This window comes from Sturnira hondurensis, unplaced genomic scaffold (genome assembly GCF_014824575.4).
Source record: "Sturnira hondurensis isolate 20B ecotype Veracruz unplaced genomic scaffold, ASM1482457v3 Scaffold0007406, whole genome shotgun sequence".
In the NCBI taxonomy this organism is placed as follows: Eukaryota; Metazoa; Chordata; class Mammalia; order Chiroptera; family Phyllostomidae; genus Sturnira; species Sturnira hondurensis.
Genome location: NW_028080037.1, coordinates 6,241,885 through 6,259,901, shown reverse-complemented (window position 1 = coordinate 6,259,901; position 18,017 = coordinate 6,241,885). Strand labels below are relative to the sequence as shown.

The following is an 18,017-nucleotide window of genomic DNA, read 5'->3' as shown; positions in this document are numbered from 1 at the left end:
AGTGTGGCTGTTCGCCACGGTTTATACCATGGCCGCCAGGAGGCTGGGAGCCGGCGAGGCCGGGGTCAGGACAGTGTGGCCCATCCGAGAAGGAAGGGGACAGCAGCCCACGCCAGAGGAGCCCAAGTGTGGCGGATCGGTAAAGGACGTGCCGAGGTGTGTGAGGAGAGGCTGACATCTGCCTGGCTGGCCGCCACCACCGGGCATGGAAGCGGGCTCTGCTACAGAGACCCCCCCACCCCACCTCCCCTCCCAGGAAGGACGGGGTGGGATGGGACGACGGGCATGTGTGGGATCGCAGCTGGACGGTCAAGGGGAAAACCAGGCTCCTGAACACACAAAGAGCTCACGATCCCTAAGGAGTGAGGGACCCTGTCCCTAGAGCCATCATGCTGTATGGAGTCCCTACAATGGTCCCTGGGAAAAGGGGGGACCAACTGAGGGTTTTTCTTGACAAGAGGCTGTTCCAGAACAGCAAGGGAGGCCCTCAAAATCCCTTTGAACCCTCAGAGGCTGTGCCTTCTGGTTTGTGACAGTGAGCACATATGTTTCTGTGGCCATGGCGGATAGCGCCAAAGGCCAAGTTCACTCAAGCCGTGTTTCTCTTCCACAGTGAGAGGTATGGTGACATAGTGACGGGTCCTGGTGACATGAGGAGACAGTGGCCCCTGGCTGCTTCTGCAGGGGCTACGGCAATCTCTGACCCCAGGCTGTGAGTCCTCTGGCTCATTCTGGTCACCTCCCAGACCAGTCCCCAGGCTCTCTCCACCATCCCCCTTTCTCCGTGCCTGCCTGTCCCTAACCCTGACCCTGCCCGTCACCTCAGCAGCTGGAGAGGACGCAGAACCACTATGAAATAGAAGGGCTCCATGTTGAAGGCCAGAGCCAGCAGTCCCAGGAAGGCAAACACCGTGACGAAGAAGTCGAACCTGGGAGGGAGAGGGGGAGCGGTCCATCGGGCCCACCCTGGCCTCCCTCACCCCATCTAGCATCCCCGCCCCATTCTTGGCTCACCCTTCCAAGGCACCCACTCGCCAACCACAGCAAATGCAAGAGCATACCCAGCAGGGTTCTGTGGCCAGCCAGGTGGGATGTAGCTTCCTGCCACCCTGGTGTTTCTGAGGTCGGTGTGGCCAGGTGCCATCACGGCCATATCTCGGGGGTCTCAAGTGCCCGGCACTGCCCCTCCCCCAGGGCCCTGAACTGGTCTAACGGCAGAGCTTGGTTGTGCTGGTGACTGTCTGCCAGCATGAGGTCACTGAGGGGAGGGGCAGGGTTGGCCAGACCCCACCAGGAATCCAGGGATCCCTGAGCAGGGCAGAGGCCCCTCCCCTCCAGAGGCCTGCCCTGAGACCCTGGGCTGTGCTTGCTGGGCTCTTCTCTGTTTACTGACCTGTTTCGCTCTCAGCCCAGACCTCGTGGGGTAGCCCGATTCCACGGGCGAGTTAACTTTAACAGCAGTAAGTGACCTCTTGAGGTCTCAGTGGAACGGGGAGAAAGGGCCACGTGAGATGACGGCACCTCCTTCTCTGTGGGCTTCATGGTTTGGGGGCAAGAGCTGAGTCTTGCTGGGGACGGGGTGCAGGTTAAAGGGCTCAGGAGGAGCCCACCGGCCCCAGGGCCCCCAGAGCCCATGAGCAGAAGGAACGGGCGTGGGTGGTCGAGAGAGTTAGAGCAGAGCCTGACCCTGGGGGGTCCCAGTGCTGTGGGCGGAGCAGCAGGAGACAGGCCGTGACCCATCCTCCGCAGCAGCAGACGGGTGTGTGGGGACAGAGCTGGGGGCTTTCATCGGTGTCTGAGACCAAGGGAGGACCACGCTGTCCACTTACAGATTCCACCCGGAGGACAGGTACTCGATGGGGCCCAGGCCAGCGACCTTCAGGAACAGCTCCACCCCGTAGACTGCGGACAGAGGCGGGCAGTCAGCGGCATTCCTGCCATGGCTTCCCACACTGGGTCTGGCCCTGCCCCCTCCTGGAGACCCTTCCCCTGAGGCCATGTGCCCTCCAGACAGCCGTCAAGAGTGCAGGTTCCCGTAGAGGCCCAGCCCGAGTGCTGGTCAACAGAGGCAACTTGCTGAGAGGCACTCCCTCCCCTGCCGGGAACAGCCCAGCCAACCCTCTGTCCACAGACAGGTGTTTCCTGCACCTCCCCCGTGCCAGGCACTGTGCTGGGTGTGCAGAATTGAACCACACAGGGCAGTGCCCACTCAACAGAGCTCAAAGTGTAGTTGGGAGGAAGGACTGTGAGTGGATCATTGCCTACACAGTGGGCTCAGAGACACAAAAGGAGGAGGAGGAATATCAGTCAGTGCAAAGGCCCTGAGGCAAGCAAGGGCAGGGGGCACTCGGGAGCAGAAACGTGCAGGCTGGGGCACAGGTGGCGGTAATGGTAAAAGATGAGGCCAGAGAGAGGGTTGAAACGACCTTGCACAGCCAGGCAACAGGAGCATGCCCAGGAGGAAGCCAGGACCCAGAGGACAGAGGAAAACTGTGGACCGTGAGCAGCTTGGAAACAGGTGGGGTGGCACCAGACTCAATTCTGCTCACTGCTTGGTAAGTATCCCCATGTTCGAGCCATAGGTCCTAGACCAAACGACAGCTCTCTCAGCCCCAAGCCATGTCACAGACTTACTAGTCAGAAAGACGAGGTAACTCCAGGGCACGTGCTTGGAGAAGAAGTTCCCGCCTGTAGGACAGAGAGGCAGCAGCTCAAGAGGCAGGCCAGGTGGGCCCACAGGACCGGGCAGTGCCCCCGCCAGGCTCACCTTTCAGCATGAAGGTCTCTGCAAGGACCCAGATGCCGTTGACGGCCACCACCAAGTCTGCAACAGACAGGCGCATAAGAGAAAGCACAGGTGGGATGACCATCGCAGGTCACGCCCACAGCCCGTGGCTAATTTCTGGGCAGCTCTGGGAGATTCGGAGAGGGGCTATTCCACCCGCCCAAGTAACAGGCGGCCTCTTACCCCTTTGGGCTTTCACCACAGGAGCGAAATCATGAGTCGTTTTGCTTAGAAACAGCTAAGGATTTCTACCCACACCCACATCGTCACGGCACAGAAGCCAGTTAAGATGCTTCAGCAGGACCTACAGGTCATCCTAAGTCAGTATAAATGGTGGACAACACAGAGGGTGTGAGTATTGAAAGTAGGTGTTTCTCCTTAGACATGTCTGACTTTACAGTGACTGCAGGGTTAGCGAAATGCATGTGCCCCAGCCTCTCACTCAGCAGTCCCACTGCTAGGAACCCACCCCAGGGAGACACCAGCAGAGACACAAGGTGACATACACGGAAGGCTATTCACCCGAGAACCACTTGTGACAGCAAAACACCAGAGACACCCTAATCGATCATCAGGGTGCTGGTAGAGTAGCTCTGACATGGTCATGAAAGGGGGTGTTGTCCACTATGAGAAGAAATGGAGACGTCTCTGTATACTATTAAGGAGTGGTATCGGGGTATACTGTTAACTGGAAAGAACAAGGTGGAAAAAAGTGTGTAAAGAATGCTATCGTTTACTTAGGACAGGGAGACGTGCGTGTATGGGCATCTAGTTAGTTTTTTATAAATGGAAGGATAAACTGCATAAAAAGTTACCCCCTGGAGGAAGTGACAAGATGCAAACAAGACTTCTTTGAAAGATCTGGCTTGGAACCAGATAAATATTTCACATAGTTATAAAACAAAGTTACATGTGAAAAGCAATCCCTACACGTTAAAAATAAAATGAAATAAAGAAACCTATGTATACCCTGGCTGGTGTGGCTCAGTGGATTGAGCACTGGCCTGCGAACCAAAGGGTCGCCAGTTCGATTCCCGATCAGGGCACATGCCTGGGTTGTGGGCCAGGTCCCCAGTAGAAGGTGTGTGAGAGGCAACCACACACGGATGTGTCTCTCCCTCTCTTTCTCTCTCCCCCTCTCTCTAAAGATAAATAAAATCTTTTTAAAAAAAGAAAAAGAAAAAGAAAGAAACCTAAATGTGTATTCAGTTGGTGACGTACCGACTCAGAGAGGAACCACTCCAGGGGAACTTAAAACACAGCACCCTGCCTGCGGCCCCTGGAGCGGCATTTCTGGCAGCCGCGCTGTAGGGGCTGTGCGGTGTTGGTTCTCGGAGACTGCTGTGTGCGTGCTGCGGGCTGAAGCATGTGAGCAGCGTGTCAGTGTTGCTGGGAAACGGGGTTTGGAGACTGGGACTCTAGACAGGAAGGGGCGCTGAGGTTAGGGGAAACGCCACAGTCCTGAATTTGAACCGGGGATGTCAGGATACACTCACAATCCAGCTTACGGTAAACACAGCAAACCCTCACCTCTGTCCACAGAAAGGCCTTAGAAACCAGAGCGAACTCCAAGCAATGGGCACTCCCAGCACCTCAGACTGTGGTCGCTAAACCCCATTTCCCACTGCAAGGCCCAGAGCTCCTGAGAAACACGGACTCCCGTCAAGCCTCCAGGTTAGTGCTGCCCAAGAGAACTTTCTGTGACAACGGAAATGTCCTCATCGGGGCTGATCCATTAGTCACTAGCCATCCGTGGCTACTGAGCACAAGTGTGGATACTGTGCCTGGGAAACTGAATGTTTTTATTTGAATTGGCTGACAGGTAAATAGCCACCTGAGGCTAGCGGCTGCCACACGGGACCACACAGCCCTAGAGGAAACTGCCGAATTACAGGAGATAAGTGACGGAGGAAATGCAAAAACAAGACTGAAGGACGCACGATCCTGCTTCTTCAGCTACGGATTTCAAGAGGGAGAAAAGGGGATGGAGGAGGAAGCTACAGATGAAAACAGACCTGAGTGACATAACCACCTGGCACACTCTGTGGTTCTGGAATTTGCTTCCAAAACTCCAAGTCTAGAGAGGGTATAATGAGCCAGAGTGAGCGGGCAGATGCGTAAGAAAGACCGGCCACTGGATGATAATTAAGTTGGGTGATGGGCGCATGGGGGTTCACTGTATTCCCCCCACTTGTACACGTGCTTGGAGTTTCCTATAATGAGAAGCCAAACCCGCAACTACAGGACCCAGCTCCTGCCTCCCCACCTTCTGGAAGAGTGAGACTCAGGAGGAAAGGGGCCCAGCGCTGTGGTTTCACACTTACACATGAAATACTGAAAGGCTTTGGACTTCACCAGGATATTAATTCCTATTGGAGGAAAGGAAATGTTAGCACCAACATTTTCATAGCTGAGTACGCCTTCCCCTGCTCCCTCGTTCATGCCTGAAAGCAACCGGGGCGTTCACACCCAGGGGTGAAATGGCAGGGCCTGTTCGGACGCCTGGACACAACTACACTGACCACGGCCGCTCTGGGGAAGCCCGGGCAACCCGGGGCCGGGATGAAACAGAACAAGGCATTGCTGCTCACTGCTGACACCCGCATCACTGCTGGCCTGGGCCTGGGCCAGTTCATCCATCCAGTTGGGTAACCATCATCCCAGGAGAGCTGAAAGCCCTCTAGAAAATAGGGGCTAAGGCTGTGCACAAGCCCTAGCTGTGGGAGAAATCACAAAGAAGGGTGGGCCACCTTGACCGGGATCACGGCGGCCCAGGCCCAGGCCCAGGCCCAGGCTGCAGGCTTTCCGCATGAGAAACTCCCTGTAAGCTAACCACGGCCCCCCGCGGGACTTCAAAACTGGCAGTAAATAAAGGGGTGGCGATTAGGTAAATAATGCGGGCACTCAGATTTAAAATGCTCAGATTTTATACTATGCAACACATCGTATACATGAGGCATAGATCCTGCCACAGGAAGATGGGTGAGATACACTGTTAGATAAAAAGGCAGGTTTCAGAACAAAATGTATAAGGTAAGCCCACGACTGCTTTTTAAAAGTGCAGGAGAAATAACGGACATCAGAAGGAAACACATCAGAAAATGAACAGCGATTATGTCCGAGTGGGAAATCTTCATTTTCTTCTAATTATCAGACTCAGTTCAATTTTCTTTAATAAATGAATGGTCCACAAGTGTCTTTTGGTTTGGTTTTTAAGTGATCGACTTCCTTCCTAGTCTAACACGTGTTTCCCTGCTGGGACGATCGCTCTCTGTGTCTTTTATACACGCAGACATTCACTCACACACACACTCACACACACACGCCCTCTGGGCATGCTTCTCAGGGCTCGTCTGCGCTCTCTGGAAACTTCCATCGGTCTCCAGCGGCCGAAACGCCATATTCAGGTGAGCCTTACCTTTGAAGATGAGGAAGGCGGTTCTAGGAAGCTCATCAAACCAGTGTTCTCTATTTCTCTTTGCCTGGCCAGGAAACAGGACCGTGGGAGAGGGCGTTAGGACCAGCGTCCAGAACTGCACTGCTCCAGCCAGGGAACAGCTGGNTCCCTGCTGGGACGATCGCTCTCTGTGTCTTTTACACACGCAGACATTCACTCACACACACACTCACACACACGCCCTCTGGGCATGCTTCTCAGGGCTCGTCTGCGCTCTCTGGAAACTTCCATCTGTCTCCAGCGGCCGAGACGCCATATTCAGGTGAGCCTTACCTTTGAAGATGAGGAAGGCGGTTCTAGGAAGCTCATCAAACCAGTGTTCTCTATTTCTCTTTGCCTGGCCAGGAAACAGGACCGTGGGAGAGGGCGTTAGGACCAGCGTCCAGAACTGCGCTGCTCCAGCCAGGGAACAGCTGGACCTCGGGGGCCTCTGGGCTTCATGTCCACGTGGAGCCCTCTGCCCGCCCCCTCCCCCATCTCACTCATACTCACCTTCCACTTCAAGGCGGCGACTTCATAGATATCATAAAAGTCCTTCAGGCTGCCGCAGCAACACAAAAAGGGAAAAAAGTCAGAATGCCCCACTGAGCTTCTCTTCTCTCACCCGCCTGCCTGTGGTCGCCTTTACGGGGAGAAGGTGGGAAGGGAGGAGGGGACGTCTGGGAGCCCCGAGACATCCGTGCCTAGGGCACGCTGGCCTCCTCCTTCCTCTAGGGGCTTGGTCTACACTGAGTGGCGGCCTCACCCGCGGGATTACTCCAACTCTTACACGGACGGGCGAGTGAGCCCCGCTAGCGGAGGGCTTAATGGAACAAATGGGCCGAGGGTGCAGCCCAAACGGAGCTCACACACTCTCGCCTCTACAGCTGGCCGACTTCCTCTCAAGTTGAAAAGAAGGGTTTGGTCACCAGCAAGTCCAGAAAAACAAGACTGCCCCAGAGATCTCGGGGCCAGTCCTCTGAGGCTGTGCAAGGTGTGTGTGTGTGTGTGTGTGTGTGTGTGTGTGCACGCAACCCCCTTCTGTGGCTCTACTCACATACAACCACCCCACCTCACTCTTAGCTCAAAGGTGAGCAGCTGAGTCAGTCCATTTCAGGATCCAATACGTTCCTTTTTTGTCAACTCAGCCTGAATGAAATTTGAGTGGGACTTTTGTCACTTGCAGAGAGGCTCCTGACGAATACAGTCTATGTGTATAAGAACCTCAAAGAAAACTGAAGTCTCAAAGAGGCTCTTTGCCCGCCCCCGTCCCAGTGCCTTGGCACCCCCCAAGCCCTTCTCCTGCATGCCTCATTGGGCCACAGCGCCCCCACCTGGCCTGCGCTCTTACCTCAGCAGAGGCGTGTTGCTCTGATTCAGGGCCTTGAAAGTCAGATAGCGCTCCCCGGCACTCATCCAGGGCTTGTAGAAGCGCATCAGGCCCTCAAACTGCCTGTAGGAGATGCCGGCAGGCCTCTGGGGACAGAAAGGATGTCAACGTCAACACGGGAAAATACTGAGCCCAGACTGCCCCTCCCCTTGAGATAACTACTCTGGGTGGCCAGCACAGCAGGGACCCCAGGGTGCCTGGCTCCTTCCTGCCCTCCCAACAGCAGGCCTCCTGCCATGCTTAGGGGATGGGAGAGGGAGCAGGGGTTGACCCCTCCCGGCCCAGCGCCCACTCCTCCCTACCCGCTGGCTGATGAGCAGGCCATAGGCGTGCTGGATGGCGGTTCGCTTATGCAACAGCAAAGACTTGAACTTGCGTTTCTCGATGTCATTGAAGGTGTCGAACACCACAGCCAGAAGCTGTGAGGGAAAAGCAGAGAGACCTGGCTGCCATGCACGGCAGGACCTCAAGGAGTAGGGACTGTACCCTCTTCCTCCAGAGGATGCTCTTCCAGAAGGGGCTTGGGGTAACCCTCAGGCCTGCCCCTCCTGGTGCAGGAGTTTGTCTCTAAGTCCCAGCAGGGGAAGTTCATGCATTGCCACTTGCAAATTTTCTCTTTTCAGATACGTAAAGGCATTGTTATTACATTTCCTCAGGGACTTCTCTCTACCTACAGCTCCTCCCTGGCTGGGCAGTCTTACAAAGTGAGAAGGAAACCAGGAAGAGCATGCTGGGCCCTAAGCCCTGTTCAGCCCATGGCCACCCTGTGCCCTCCTGACCCAGGAGCGGGGAAGGGCATCACAGGCCAGAAGCTGCCTCTGTTCCGTCCCCTTGCTCCCTGCCCTGGTGGGTCACGGCTTCACGCACTGGCCCCCAAAATCACGGAAGTGAGGAGGCCTGCCCTTGAGTGCACATCATTCTGGAACTGCCGAATTCCAAGGTCAGCAGGTTAACAATACAGCCTGCATTACCAAGGGTGATGGCAGGACAGGAGCAAAACCTGCAAGAAGCCTTTTTGGAAGCACTTTCTTTTTGTTTCAGAAATATCTGGGGGGAAACTCTCTTGCCCTTCCCACCCCTTCAAACTGCAGCTGCCCCCCAGTTTTTTTCCCTTTTAGTTTATGAAAAGGTCAGCTAACGTTTTCTGTAAAGAGCCAGATACCAACTATTTTAGGCTCTGAAGGCCAGATGGTCTCTGTGGAAACTATTCAACCCTGCAGTTGTAGCATGAAATCAGGCTGAGAGGATGCAGAAACCAATGGGCGTGGCTGTATGCCAATAAAACTTTATTTACAAATGCAGGCTTCGGCCCCCCAGGCTGTGGTTTGCAGACCCTTACCCTGAACTTTAACAAGGTAAAATAAATCCATTATTCATAATACATTGTTATGATTCAAAACTAACTGGAGGATATACGAACGGCGCTTTGTATAAAAGAGATATCCAACACATTTCTTTTTGGTTTTGAGGAATTAACATTTTTTTTTCCTTTTTAAGACTTGTAACTTTTTAGATTTCACACATCTTCTCCAGAGAAAGCATTTTCTATTTCTAGACGGGGCCTGACTACAGTGATTGCTGTGAGACTGCTCTTCAGAAGTATAAAAATAATGCAGGACTCGGTATAAGCCCCTCCCCAATAATTCTGGCACTGTCGCGTGGCCTTGGCTCTGGCCGAACAGCGATGGGCTGATGGAAGGAACGTTCCTGGTGGCTGGCTGAGTCTCTGTCGGCACCTCCAGAGCCCCCAGTGTGCACAGGGCTTCGCATGGTCCTTAACGGAGCGTGTCCGGCACTGGATTTTCTGATGGTTTGTGACAAATGGGGTGTGAATACGCAGGCACCCCAGGGCGCAGGTGTGGAGGGACTGAGTGGTTAAGGGCAGGGCTTGGACTCAGGCCGGCTCGCCTGGCCGCCCAAGCTGTGCAGCATGGGCACGTCACTCTGTCCATCTGGCCCCCAGTTTCCTCATCTACACACTGCGAATCACAGCCAGGCCTCCAGGGTTTCTGTGTTACATCATTGAATCCACTTTGCATGGTGCCTGGGTAAGGCTTCCTAAGTGCCAGCTTTGACAGTCATTATGTTGTACATTTGCTGGGAGAGTGAAAAGGTCCCAGGGGAGCCGTGGCTTGAACTCTAGCGCTGCCTGCAGCAATGACGGTAATAAGCCAGGGAGGCTGCAGGGCTTTCCCCGCCACGCTGCACTTGACTATGGTCTGGGCCCCCGGCCCCCTGCCGATGGTAGCCCCTCTTTTTCCATTCCCGTGGTGCCCAGCACTGCGCAGGCCACTGCAGCGGGGCACGAGACACGGCGACTCACCAGGTTCATGATGAAGTACAGCTCGATGGAGAGGTACACGATGAAGAAGACACAGGACCAGGGGTTCCGGGAGTAGGAAGGCATCATCACGTCTGGGAAACTGCATTTTTGCGGAGTGTTACCCGCAGGGCCCTGTGTGTGTCCACCTGCCTCCGTCTCCTCTCGGGAATCCCTCATCTCTGCCTTCCCTGTCCCACCCCACCCTTCCCGACTCTCAGTCACCATGCCACTCTTATTCCCCACAGTGCCCCCAGCCGCTGGCTGGGCACTAGCCGAGGGCAGGAGCCAAAGCCCAGGCGAAACTCACTTGGCGGTGGTCAGAAGGACGAACAGACTGACGATGCTGCTCTCCAGGGTGCTGAAGTACTGTCCGGGAAAGGAGGCGGAAGGACACGCTGGCGCCAGCCCGAGAGCGCACGCCAGCCCATAACAGGCCATGATGGGCCACCCGGAGCCCGCCGCCCCTCTCCCTCCCCACCCCACCAACTCTTCCTCCTCCCCCAGAATCCCTGAGGGAGGGCAGAGGGACTCCGCCTTCCTGAACTCTGCTTCTGGCAGAAGGAGACGAGTGACGTTGGGACTTCTCTCCCGCGGAATCACACACTCGCACAATTAGCTCGACTCTCCCTCCCTGAAACCCCCAAACATTCCCACGCTCCAAATCGGCCCCTGGAGACATGACTCTCAGGACAGAACAGCATGCCCCTTAGTGCTCAAGGAAGGGAACGGCTCAAGTCTGGGTAACAGGGACCTCCAGGGGCCGTGAGCAGTGAGGAGAAGCCAGGCAGGGCCTCCCTCCCTGAGGCAGGTAGGGAGTCGGTCCAGCCGCCTTGCCAGAGGGGAAAGGCCTCCCATAAAGGAAGAAACAGACGGAACACGGTGATTACTTACCGGGTCTGAAGGGTTAGGGGAGAACAAGTAGAAACCTAGAAGGTAGTGGAAAACAGATTGAAAAGAGGGTTAGAGCAGAGGTCCCAAATCAGATGTCAAAAGGACTGGATCAATAAATGTAAATGAGAGCAGTGGGCAGGGGGAAAGCAATAGGGAGTGGTGGGGACTGTGGCACTCTGAGGAACATGTGCTCTGTCTGATGGGAACAGGTGCCACCGGGCACTGGGTAAATGCAGCTATTCGGGATGTGGCCCGGGTACCATCCAGTCTAGTATTAAAAAGGCTAGAAATCTGTATTTTTGTATAAAAATCTAATTTTGAAATGTCAGCTCCACATTTTCAGACCAAACAAAACTCATCCATTGGCTGGATTTGGAATCCAGACTGCCTGCCGGTTCGCAACCTCTGGTTTTGAGAACATGACAGCCAAGTAATAATTCCAAAGGGGCCCCACGGTTCCGCTACAGCCAAAGCCCCTGGGGCGGGAACGCCACCAACTTCTCCCCTCTCGGAATGGGCTATTCCCCTGGGCCCTCGAAGTCCTGTAGGAGAAGTGAGAATGCCTGACCTCCGGGGAGGTCAGCCCCACCTTGAAGTACAAAGAAGGTCCCTCCAAGAGTGGATGGAGGAGGAGCCAAAAGCTCAGGACAGATCAGTCACAAAGGTCAGGGGTGGGGTATATGTATGGGGGTGCAGGGGCTGGCCTTAGAGTCAAAGCACTGTGGTTCCATGGTCACAGGTCCACCTCGAGTCCCCTCCTCCTGTCCTGGGACCCCGCTGTCTAAGCCCTGAGTCCGTCTGCAGGTGCCGCACACACACTTGGCCTCATCTGAAGAGGCGAGGCCTCCTCAGGGTGACAAAGGCCATGACCTTGCTTTCCTATCTAGTGATGCTGAAGCGTGCAGACCCTAATGTGCTCCACATGCCGGAGAAACTCTGATGCGTGTCCACCGGGAAACACACGAGGGTGCACACTGCGGTGTGACTTGTGATAGGGAAATATGCCACCCACAGGACAGACAGACAAATCTGGGGAGACTCACGACACTCCATGGGGAGAACGAGTGACAGCTACATGGGCCAACATGAATACCCAACAGATAACCAGTACTGAGCAAAGGGCACCTTGCAGAAGGGGACATGCTCATTGTTAATCATTTATACAAATTTTTTGAACGTGCAAAGCAATAACAGAATGCGCATGTTGCTTAAGGAAATGTAAATATAAAGTGAAACCATACGGACTTGCATGGCAATGCTGAGCTTATGACGTGGGTAGTTCTGGGGCGGGGGGGAGGAACTGAGCTCATAAGGGTACAAAGGGGGCTTCCACTTTATTTCTAATTCATTTCATTAGTCGAAGTGCCTGGGTGTTTATATCATTTGCAGAACCTGTCTGAACTTCCAAAACTGTCCAGGTAAATTTTTCTCCCCCCGTGACTTTGCTTCCAGAGACCGCCTGGGCCTAGGGCGCAAGGGACTCACCGAGGATGGCGAAGATGATCATGAAGAACAGCAGCAGCAGGAGGATGTCCATGAAGGGTGGCAGGGACTGGAAGATCTGCCGAAGGTTGCTGGGGAGACACAGGGGCCGGGAGGGGTGAGTGAGGCACAGCAGGGGCGGGGCGGGGCCCAGATACGCACTTACAGAGACCGAGCCTGGTGCCCCGACTCACTAAATCCCACTGTGCCCCAGCTTGTGACGTCACGCACAGCGCTGTCCCGGGAGATTTCCACTCAGCAGGTGATCCGAAGAACGGAGATGGGGGTAGCACCAACCGCCACCCCCTCTTGCCCACAGGGTTCGAGCAGGTAAGTGCAGGTAAGAGAGGGAGGGAGCAGCAGAAGGCCAAGAGCATGGCCTCAGGTGCAAAGGTCGGCTTCCACAAGAAGTGGGACTTGTGAAGACAGTCCGGGGCTCCCTGGTTCTCAGACACTTGGGTCCAGCTTTGAGGACGGGCACCAAGAACGAACTGCTAGCCCGTTCTTATCAACAGCACCCCAGCCAACAGATGCAGTCTTCAAAGCTAAGTTGAACCCTAAGCTGATGGTCTGGTTTGAGAGCAGTCCCCTGGTCACGGCAGAGGCACCAGGACAGGCTGCAGAGTCACGAGGACTTTTTGCCAAGTTGCCTGCTTTAGGTGATGTTGCTGCTGTGTTTGGGCACATAACGTGCTTAGGGAGAGGAGCCGGCCCCAGGAAGGCGTGAGTGAGATGGGGTGGAGCCTGGGACCTGGGGTCAGGAGACCCAAACTTCAGCCGGAACCCCACTGTCCTCTCTGTGTGGGTCGAACGGCAGAGGGAGAAGGGTGTGCTGAGATTCTCCCGGGGTCCCGCTCCGCTGGCCCAGAGGCCCACGCCAGGCCACCATGAACCTGTCTGAGCAGCTCCTTCCCCCGGGCCTTACCGCCGGACGCCACCGCAGTACCGACAGTCCACCAGGAAAATGCAGCGCAGCGCCCTGGTCACCCGCATGTGGGACGTCTGCCGTACCAACACCACGATGGCCTCGATGAACTGCACCACCAGCACAGAGGTCTGGGGGTGGAAAAGCACAGAGCACCGTCAGCTCCTCCACCCAGATGCCCTCCCCAAAACCCCAAACTCAGGGCTGGCTAGATACCGGCCACTGTGGTTTGGAGGGGCCCATCCCTTCTCTCCAGGGCCCTCCCCCAACACCAAGCAGCCCGTGGAGAAGAGCCCGCGGTTGCGGGCACCGATGCGTGGTCTCAGGACAGTGAACCCAAGAAGAGAGCTCCCAGCAGCTGCTCAGACGGCATTGACGGGGCGAAACTGCCACTCTGCCCGGCCGCGTCGACCCGCCCCCTCGTTTCGGCTCTCCTGACCCCACGGTGAAGACCCCTGAGGCAGGTGTGCAGAGCCCCTTGATCGCTGATTCCTGGGACACTTTTCCTCTGGACAAGTGTACGTGCTTTTTACACTGCAGAGCGCCACTCTGACACACTCCTACTTGTGCTTCTCTCTCTGTTGCACAGAGAGAATGTGTACAATGCTGGCTACAGATCAGTGTCGGCTTGGAGGCCACGCAGACCTGGGGTTGAACCCCATTCTCTCCGGGATGTATCTCCCGTTCTCTGCTGTCTGGCTGGATGTGAACTAGGAATAGTAATGCATCTCCCTCAAAGGTTACTGGTCCAGCACTCGGCACGCCCCAAATTCGGAACTGCGTTAGCTACTGTCACCATCACCGTGAAACCTCCGGAGCATGGCGAGGGCAGGGACCCAGGGTTACACTTCTGAATGCGGGGGGATTTGGAATTGAACTGAAGAGACGGGCTTGAAGGTGACACGGGAGGAAAAAGCTGCAAGGAGAGGGACACATCACCTTGACCATAGTCCGTCTGTGCCGGATGAAGGTGTGGAGGCCCAGCCATCGCAACTTCATGCAAAGTTCAAAGACGACCACCATGAGGGCGAGCAGCTCCAGGGTTGCGTGGACCTGCAAGCAGAGGGTATGGAGACGTGGTGTCAGTGGTCCCCTGTCTTCCCCACTGTCGATCACACCGCCTGCCTTTTCCTCTGAGGGTGGACAGAGTGGGTGGCACTGCCATCAGGGGTGCTGCCCACCTGGAGCCTGCACTGGTCCTAAGGGAGGCAACCGGATGGCACCCTTCCTGGGATTTCCCAGGGAGCAGAATCACAGACGGACGGAGGACCCCAAGCAGGACCAGGGAGTCATCGCCGCTCCTGAGGTCCCCGTGACCTCCCAGGGCCTGCATGGTTGAAACCCATTCCCATTGTCTGCCCTTCCAGAATGTTCCCTCTCAGGCTTGCGTCAGCTCGAGGACAGTTTCTGGCGCCTGCCCCCAGAGAGCAGGGGCTCCCAGCCGTGCGGACACTCACGTAAATGCCGAGCCGGAGCGCGGGGACGGCGGGGGCCTCGCACAGGGACAGCAGCAGCAGGAGCAGGGCGGTGGACAGCTCCATCAAGTAGAAGAGGTGATTGTGTGCGAAGAGGTAGGCCGCCAGCGCTTTGGCGTTCTTGGGGTGGGTGAAGAACTTGTCGTTATTCTCACCTTCCTGGATAAACGAGAGCCACGTGGGTGGCCAGCCTGAGACACGGCAACAAGGATGTACCGCGGGCCCAGCAGGGAAGGAGAGGCCTTGGCGGATAAGAGAGGATTCAGACTGGAGCGGGAAGATGACGGAAATTCAGAAGTACTGTGGCCGCAACTGTGCAGCAGCCGAGCCTCCCCCTGGCCTGCTGAGGGGGCTAAAAGGACTTGTTCCTTCCAAAAAACCATGCGGAGGGATCAAAGGATACAAAGGGAAGGGAGAGTAGAGAGTGGGCACACACGGTCCCTTTAGAGGCCGAACCCTCACTCTCAAAAATGTCGACAGAATGTAAAGCTTGGCAGGGGGAGAGATTCTGGGGTAAACAGGCCCAGCCCCACCCCGGCTCCTCCCCGGGTAACACTGAGCAGTCCCTTCACCTTCTCCAGCTAGCAACAAGATAATGTCAGCCCTTCCTCACAGGGCTCCCCCAAGAATAAACTTAGGACAGTGTCTGGTACACACGGTAGGTATTTAACAGATGTTTGGCAGGATGAACCATTTTTGCAAGAGACTGCTTCTCTAGGCCCAACCCAGGCCAGTGGCTGTCTGGCAGCTGGGAAGTGGGGAGCTCTGACCTTGACTGTGGGTTGCAGGGTAACTGTGAGCATATCACTTCCCTGAAGCTGGCTACATCACCACCCTCATTACCAACAGACAAAGAACAACCGCAGACTCCACAGAGGGAACAAACATCCCAGCAGTCAGAGGGCAGGCTGGGCAAGCCTCGCTCTCGGTGCTGTGATCTACGCAGGGCTGTGGTTTTCCGCCACGGCCACCGTGACCGGGGGACACCCACGGTGGCCTGGAAGCCTCCGGTTTGGATTACTAAAAAAAGTGCAATGCTTAGAAAAGCTCTTTGCGCAAACAGCCGGGAAGGAAGGTCTGACTGGAAGAAACCACGGACACGGGAGGCCTTGGCTTCAGCTGTGGAGCTCGGAGCTGCCACAGGAGGTGGGGAGTGCAGGCTCCACCAATAGGGACCAAGTGAAACAGGACCCGTGTCACTGCATTCTGACCCAGACCCCAAGAGAACACTGGCCTCGTTTCCTGGCTGCTGATCGTGAACGAGATTAAGAAAAATAAGAAGGCAGGCCAGTTGTCTGTGACTTCTCAGGGCTTTGCTCTCTGCTCCCTGGGACGGAAGCCCACACAGAAAAGGAGAATGTCTGGGAGGCCCTGTAACCGCTGAGCACATGGCTCCCGACAGTGAGGGAGTTAACAGGTAAAGTTTGGGAAAAGACACTGCAGGGGCCAGGCATCCTTAAAGCAGTGAGGGGCGGGGGACCCAAGGACGGCAGCAGCCTGGCTCGGGGTCTGAGCCCAGCTCAGCTGCAGAGCAGGAGAAGGAAGACCGTCTGACCTAACTAACAGCAGCTAAACCTGAGTTCTGCTTTGATTTTTTTTTTAAAACGAATGCATTTTTAGTAAAATCATTCAAACAATTCATAGGATTATATATAAGGTTGTGAAAACTCCATCAGCTAATCACCTTTAACATTGAGATGAACAACTTTCTGATGTGCATGGGTATCTGTGTGAAAACACACACACAGGTATACACTGCTGTGTACACGTGTCTATATACATATATATATATATATATATATATATATATATATATATACACACACATCTCTATATATGCCTGAGTGTGTGGGCGTGAATGTTTACAAAAGTGGCCAAGCCACCACCTCTGTTCGGTCACCTCTTTTCCTCCAGCTGCACAGCTCATTTGCAAGGGGATACACGTGGTGGGTATAGAAAGGAGGCAACAATGTAGAGAAGAAAGAAAGCGATTTGGAGGCCGGACAGACACAGTTTAAGCCCACGCTCTGCGACTTAGTAGCTGCGTGGCTTTGGACTCAGCCCCTCTGAGTCTCAGTCGTTAAAGTGGGAGGTGATTGAACCACCTCCAAGGGCTGTTGGAAAAATTAGCAAGTGCCCACTGAAATATTTTTACGACCAATATTCCCACTTGCTTAAGGAAAGAAGAAACGACTGGGTTTCTGAAAAACCCCAGGTCATTCTAATTCTGGGTTTTCACTCACCCCATCCTCTTATCTAGTACCTATTCAACCTGGGAGAAGGTGGCAGGGCCTAGAGGGACCTGGGTGACCCTGTCAAGTCAACAGGCAGGCCTAAACGTCCCTCAAACGTTTCTATAGCCTTATCCTGAACCGGCACTCACTGTTGAGGGGCACAGCTGTGACACTGTAGGAAACCTGGAAACATACAGCCAACTGAACGACCACCAGAAAAAAGCATCTAGTTTTAATTAAACTTCAAAGAAATGAAACAAATACTTGCAATGGAAAGCTACTTCAAAGAAAAAAAAATTAGGAATAATTATCATTCAAGTAAACTTAAGAAACATTCCAGTTCCTCAGCCAAACCCCATTCAGGGCACACCAGAAACTGAAATCGTACAGCAGGGGATGAGGGTGGCAATGTCAGGGGCCATGAAACTGACAGGTAAGAGGCAATATCCCCTTGGAGAGTATTTACCACACCACACCCAGGGCCCCCAAAAATGTTCATTCCTTCCACCCAGTAATTCCACGTCCTGAGTCTTTCCTAATAAAACCATCCTAGGTATTAAAGAGAGAAAGGAATAGCTTGATGTGCACACAGATCGCCCTTGGACTGTAATTTACAATGGGGAAATGCAGAATACAAAACAGGGGAACATATCCATCCCTACCGGGATAGTGAAGTAAACTGGGATGCAGTTGTCTAATATAATCATTCAGTTCATTAGAACTTGTTTACAAGAGTTACAATAACATGTGACAAAAGCGTATGCTACATGTTATGGGAAAACCAGGCTATACAACTATAGATACCACACAACTAAAGTAATCTTAGAAAACACCTAAAACCTAGGTATTATTCTTTTTTTCGCATGTATGTTTTTAAATAGAGGGGAAGGGAGGGAGAAAGAGAGGGAGAGAAACATCAATATGTAGTTGCCTCTTGAGCACCCCCTATTGGAGACCTGGCCCACAACCCAGGTATGTGCCCTGACTGGGAATCGAACCAGTGACCTCTTGGTTCACAGTCCAGTGCTCAGTCCACTGAGCCACACCAGCCAGGGCTAGGTATCATTCCTAAAATA

At 54.5% G+C, this 18,017-nt stretch overlaps 1 protein-coding gene across 3 annotated transcripts in view; it reads right to left on the bottom strand.

Annotated features, from left to right (window-relative positions):
- The window catches only part of TPCN1 (two pore segment channel 1), a 50,380-nt gene that overhangs the window by 9,197 nt on the left and 23,166 nt on the right, over nt 1–18,017 (bottom strand). For all 3 annotated transcript variants that reach the window (XM_037052146.1, XM_037052148.1, XM_037052147.1), the window contains 16 exons: nt 14,690–14,866; nt 14,172–14,285; nt 13,233–13,363; nt 12,311–12,399; nt 10,826–10,860; nt 10,242–10,300; nt 9,935–10,034; nt 7,914–8,030; nt 7,573–7,697; nt 6,735–6,783; nt 6,516–6,579; nt 5,110–5,154; nt 2,768–2,824; nt 2,635–2,688; nt 1,830–1,902; nt 822–929 (listed from right to left, as the gene is read on the bottom strand). In XM_037052146.1, the coding sequence (XP_036908041.1) occupies nt 822–929; nt 1,830–1,902; nt 2,635–2,688; nt 2,768–2,824; nt 5,110–5,154; nt 6,516–6,579; nt 6,735–6,783; nt 7,573–7,697; nt 7,914–8,030; nt 9,935–10,034; nt 10,242–10,300; nt 10,826–10,860; nt 12,311–12,399; nt 13,233–13,363; nt 14,172–14,285; nt 14,690–14,866 (1,397 nt within the window). The remainder of the gene's footprint in view (nt 1–821; nt 930–1,829; nt 1,903–2,634; nt 2,689–2,767; nt 2,825–5,109; nt 5,155–6,515; nt 6,580–6,734; nt 6,784–7,572; nt 7,698–7,913; nt 8,031–9,934; nt 10,035–10,241; nt 10,301–10,825; nt 10,861–12,310; nt 12,400–13,232; nt 13,364–14,171; nt 14,286–14,689; nt 14,867–18,017) is intronic.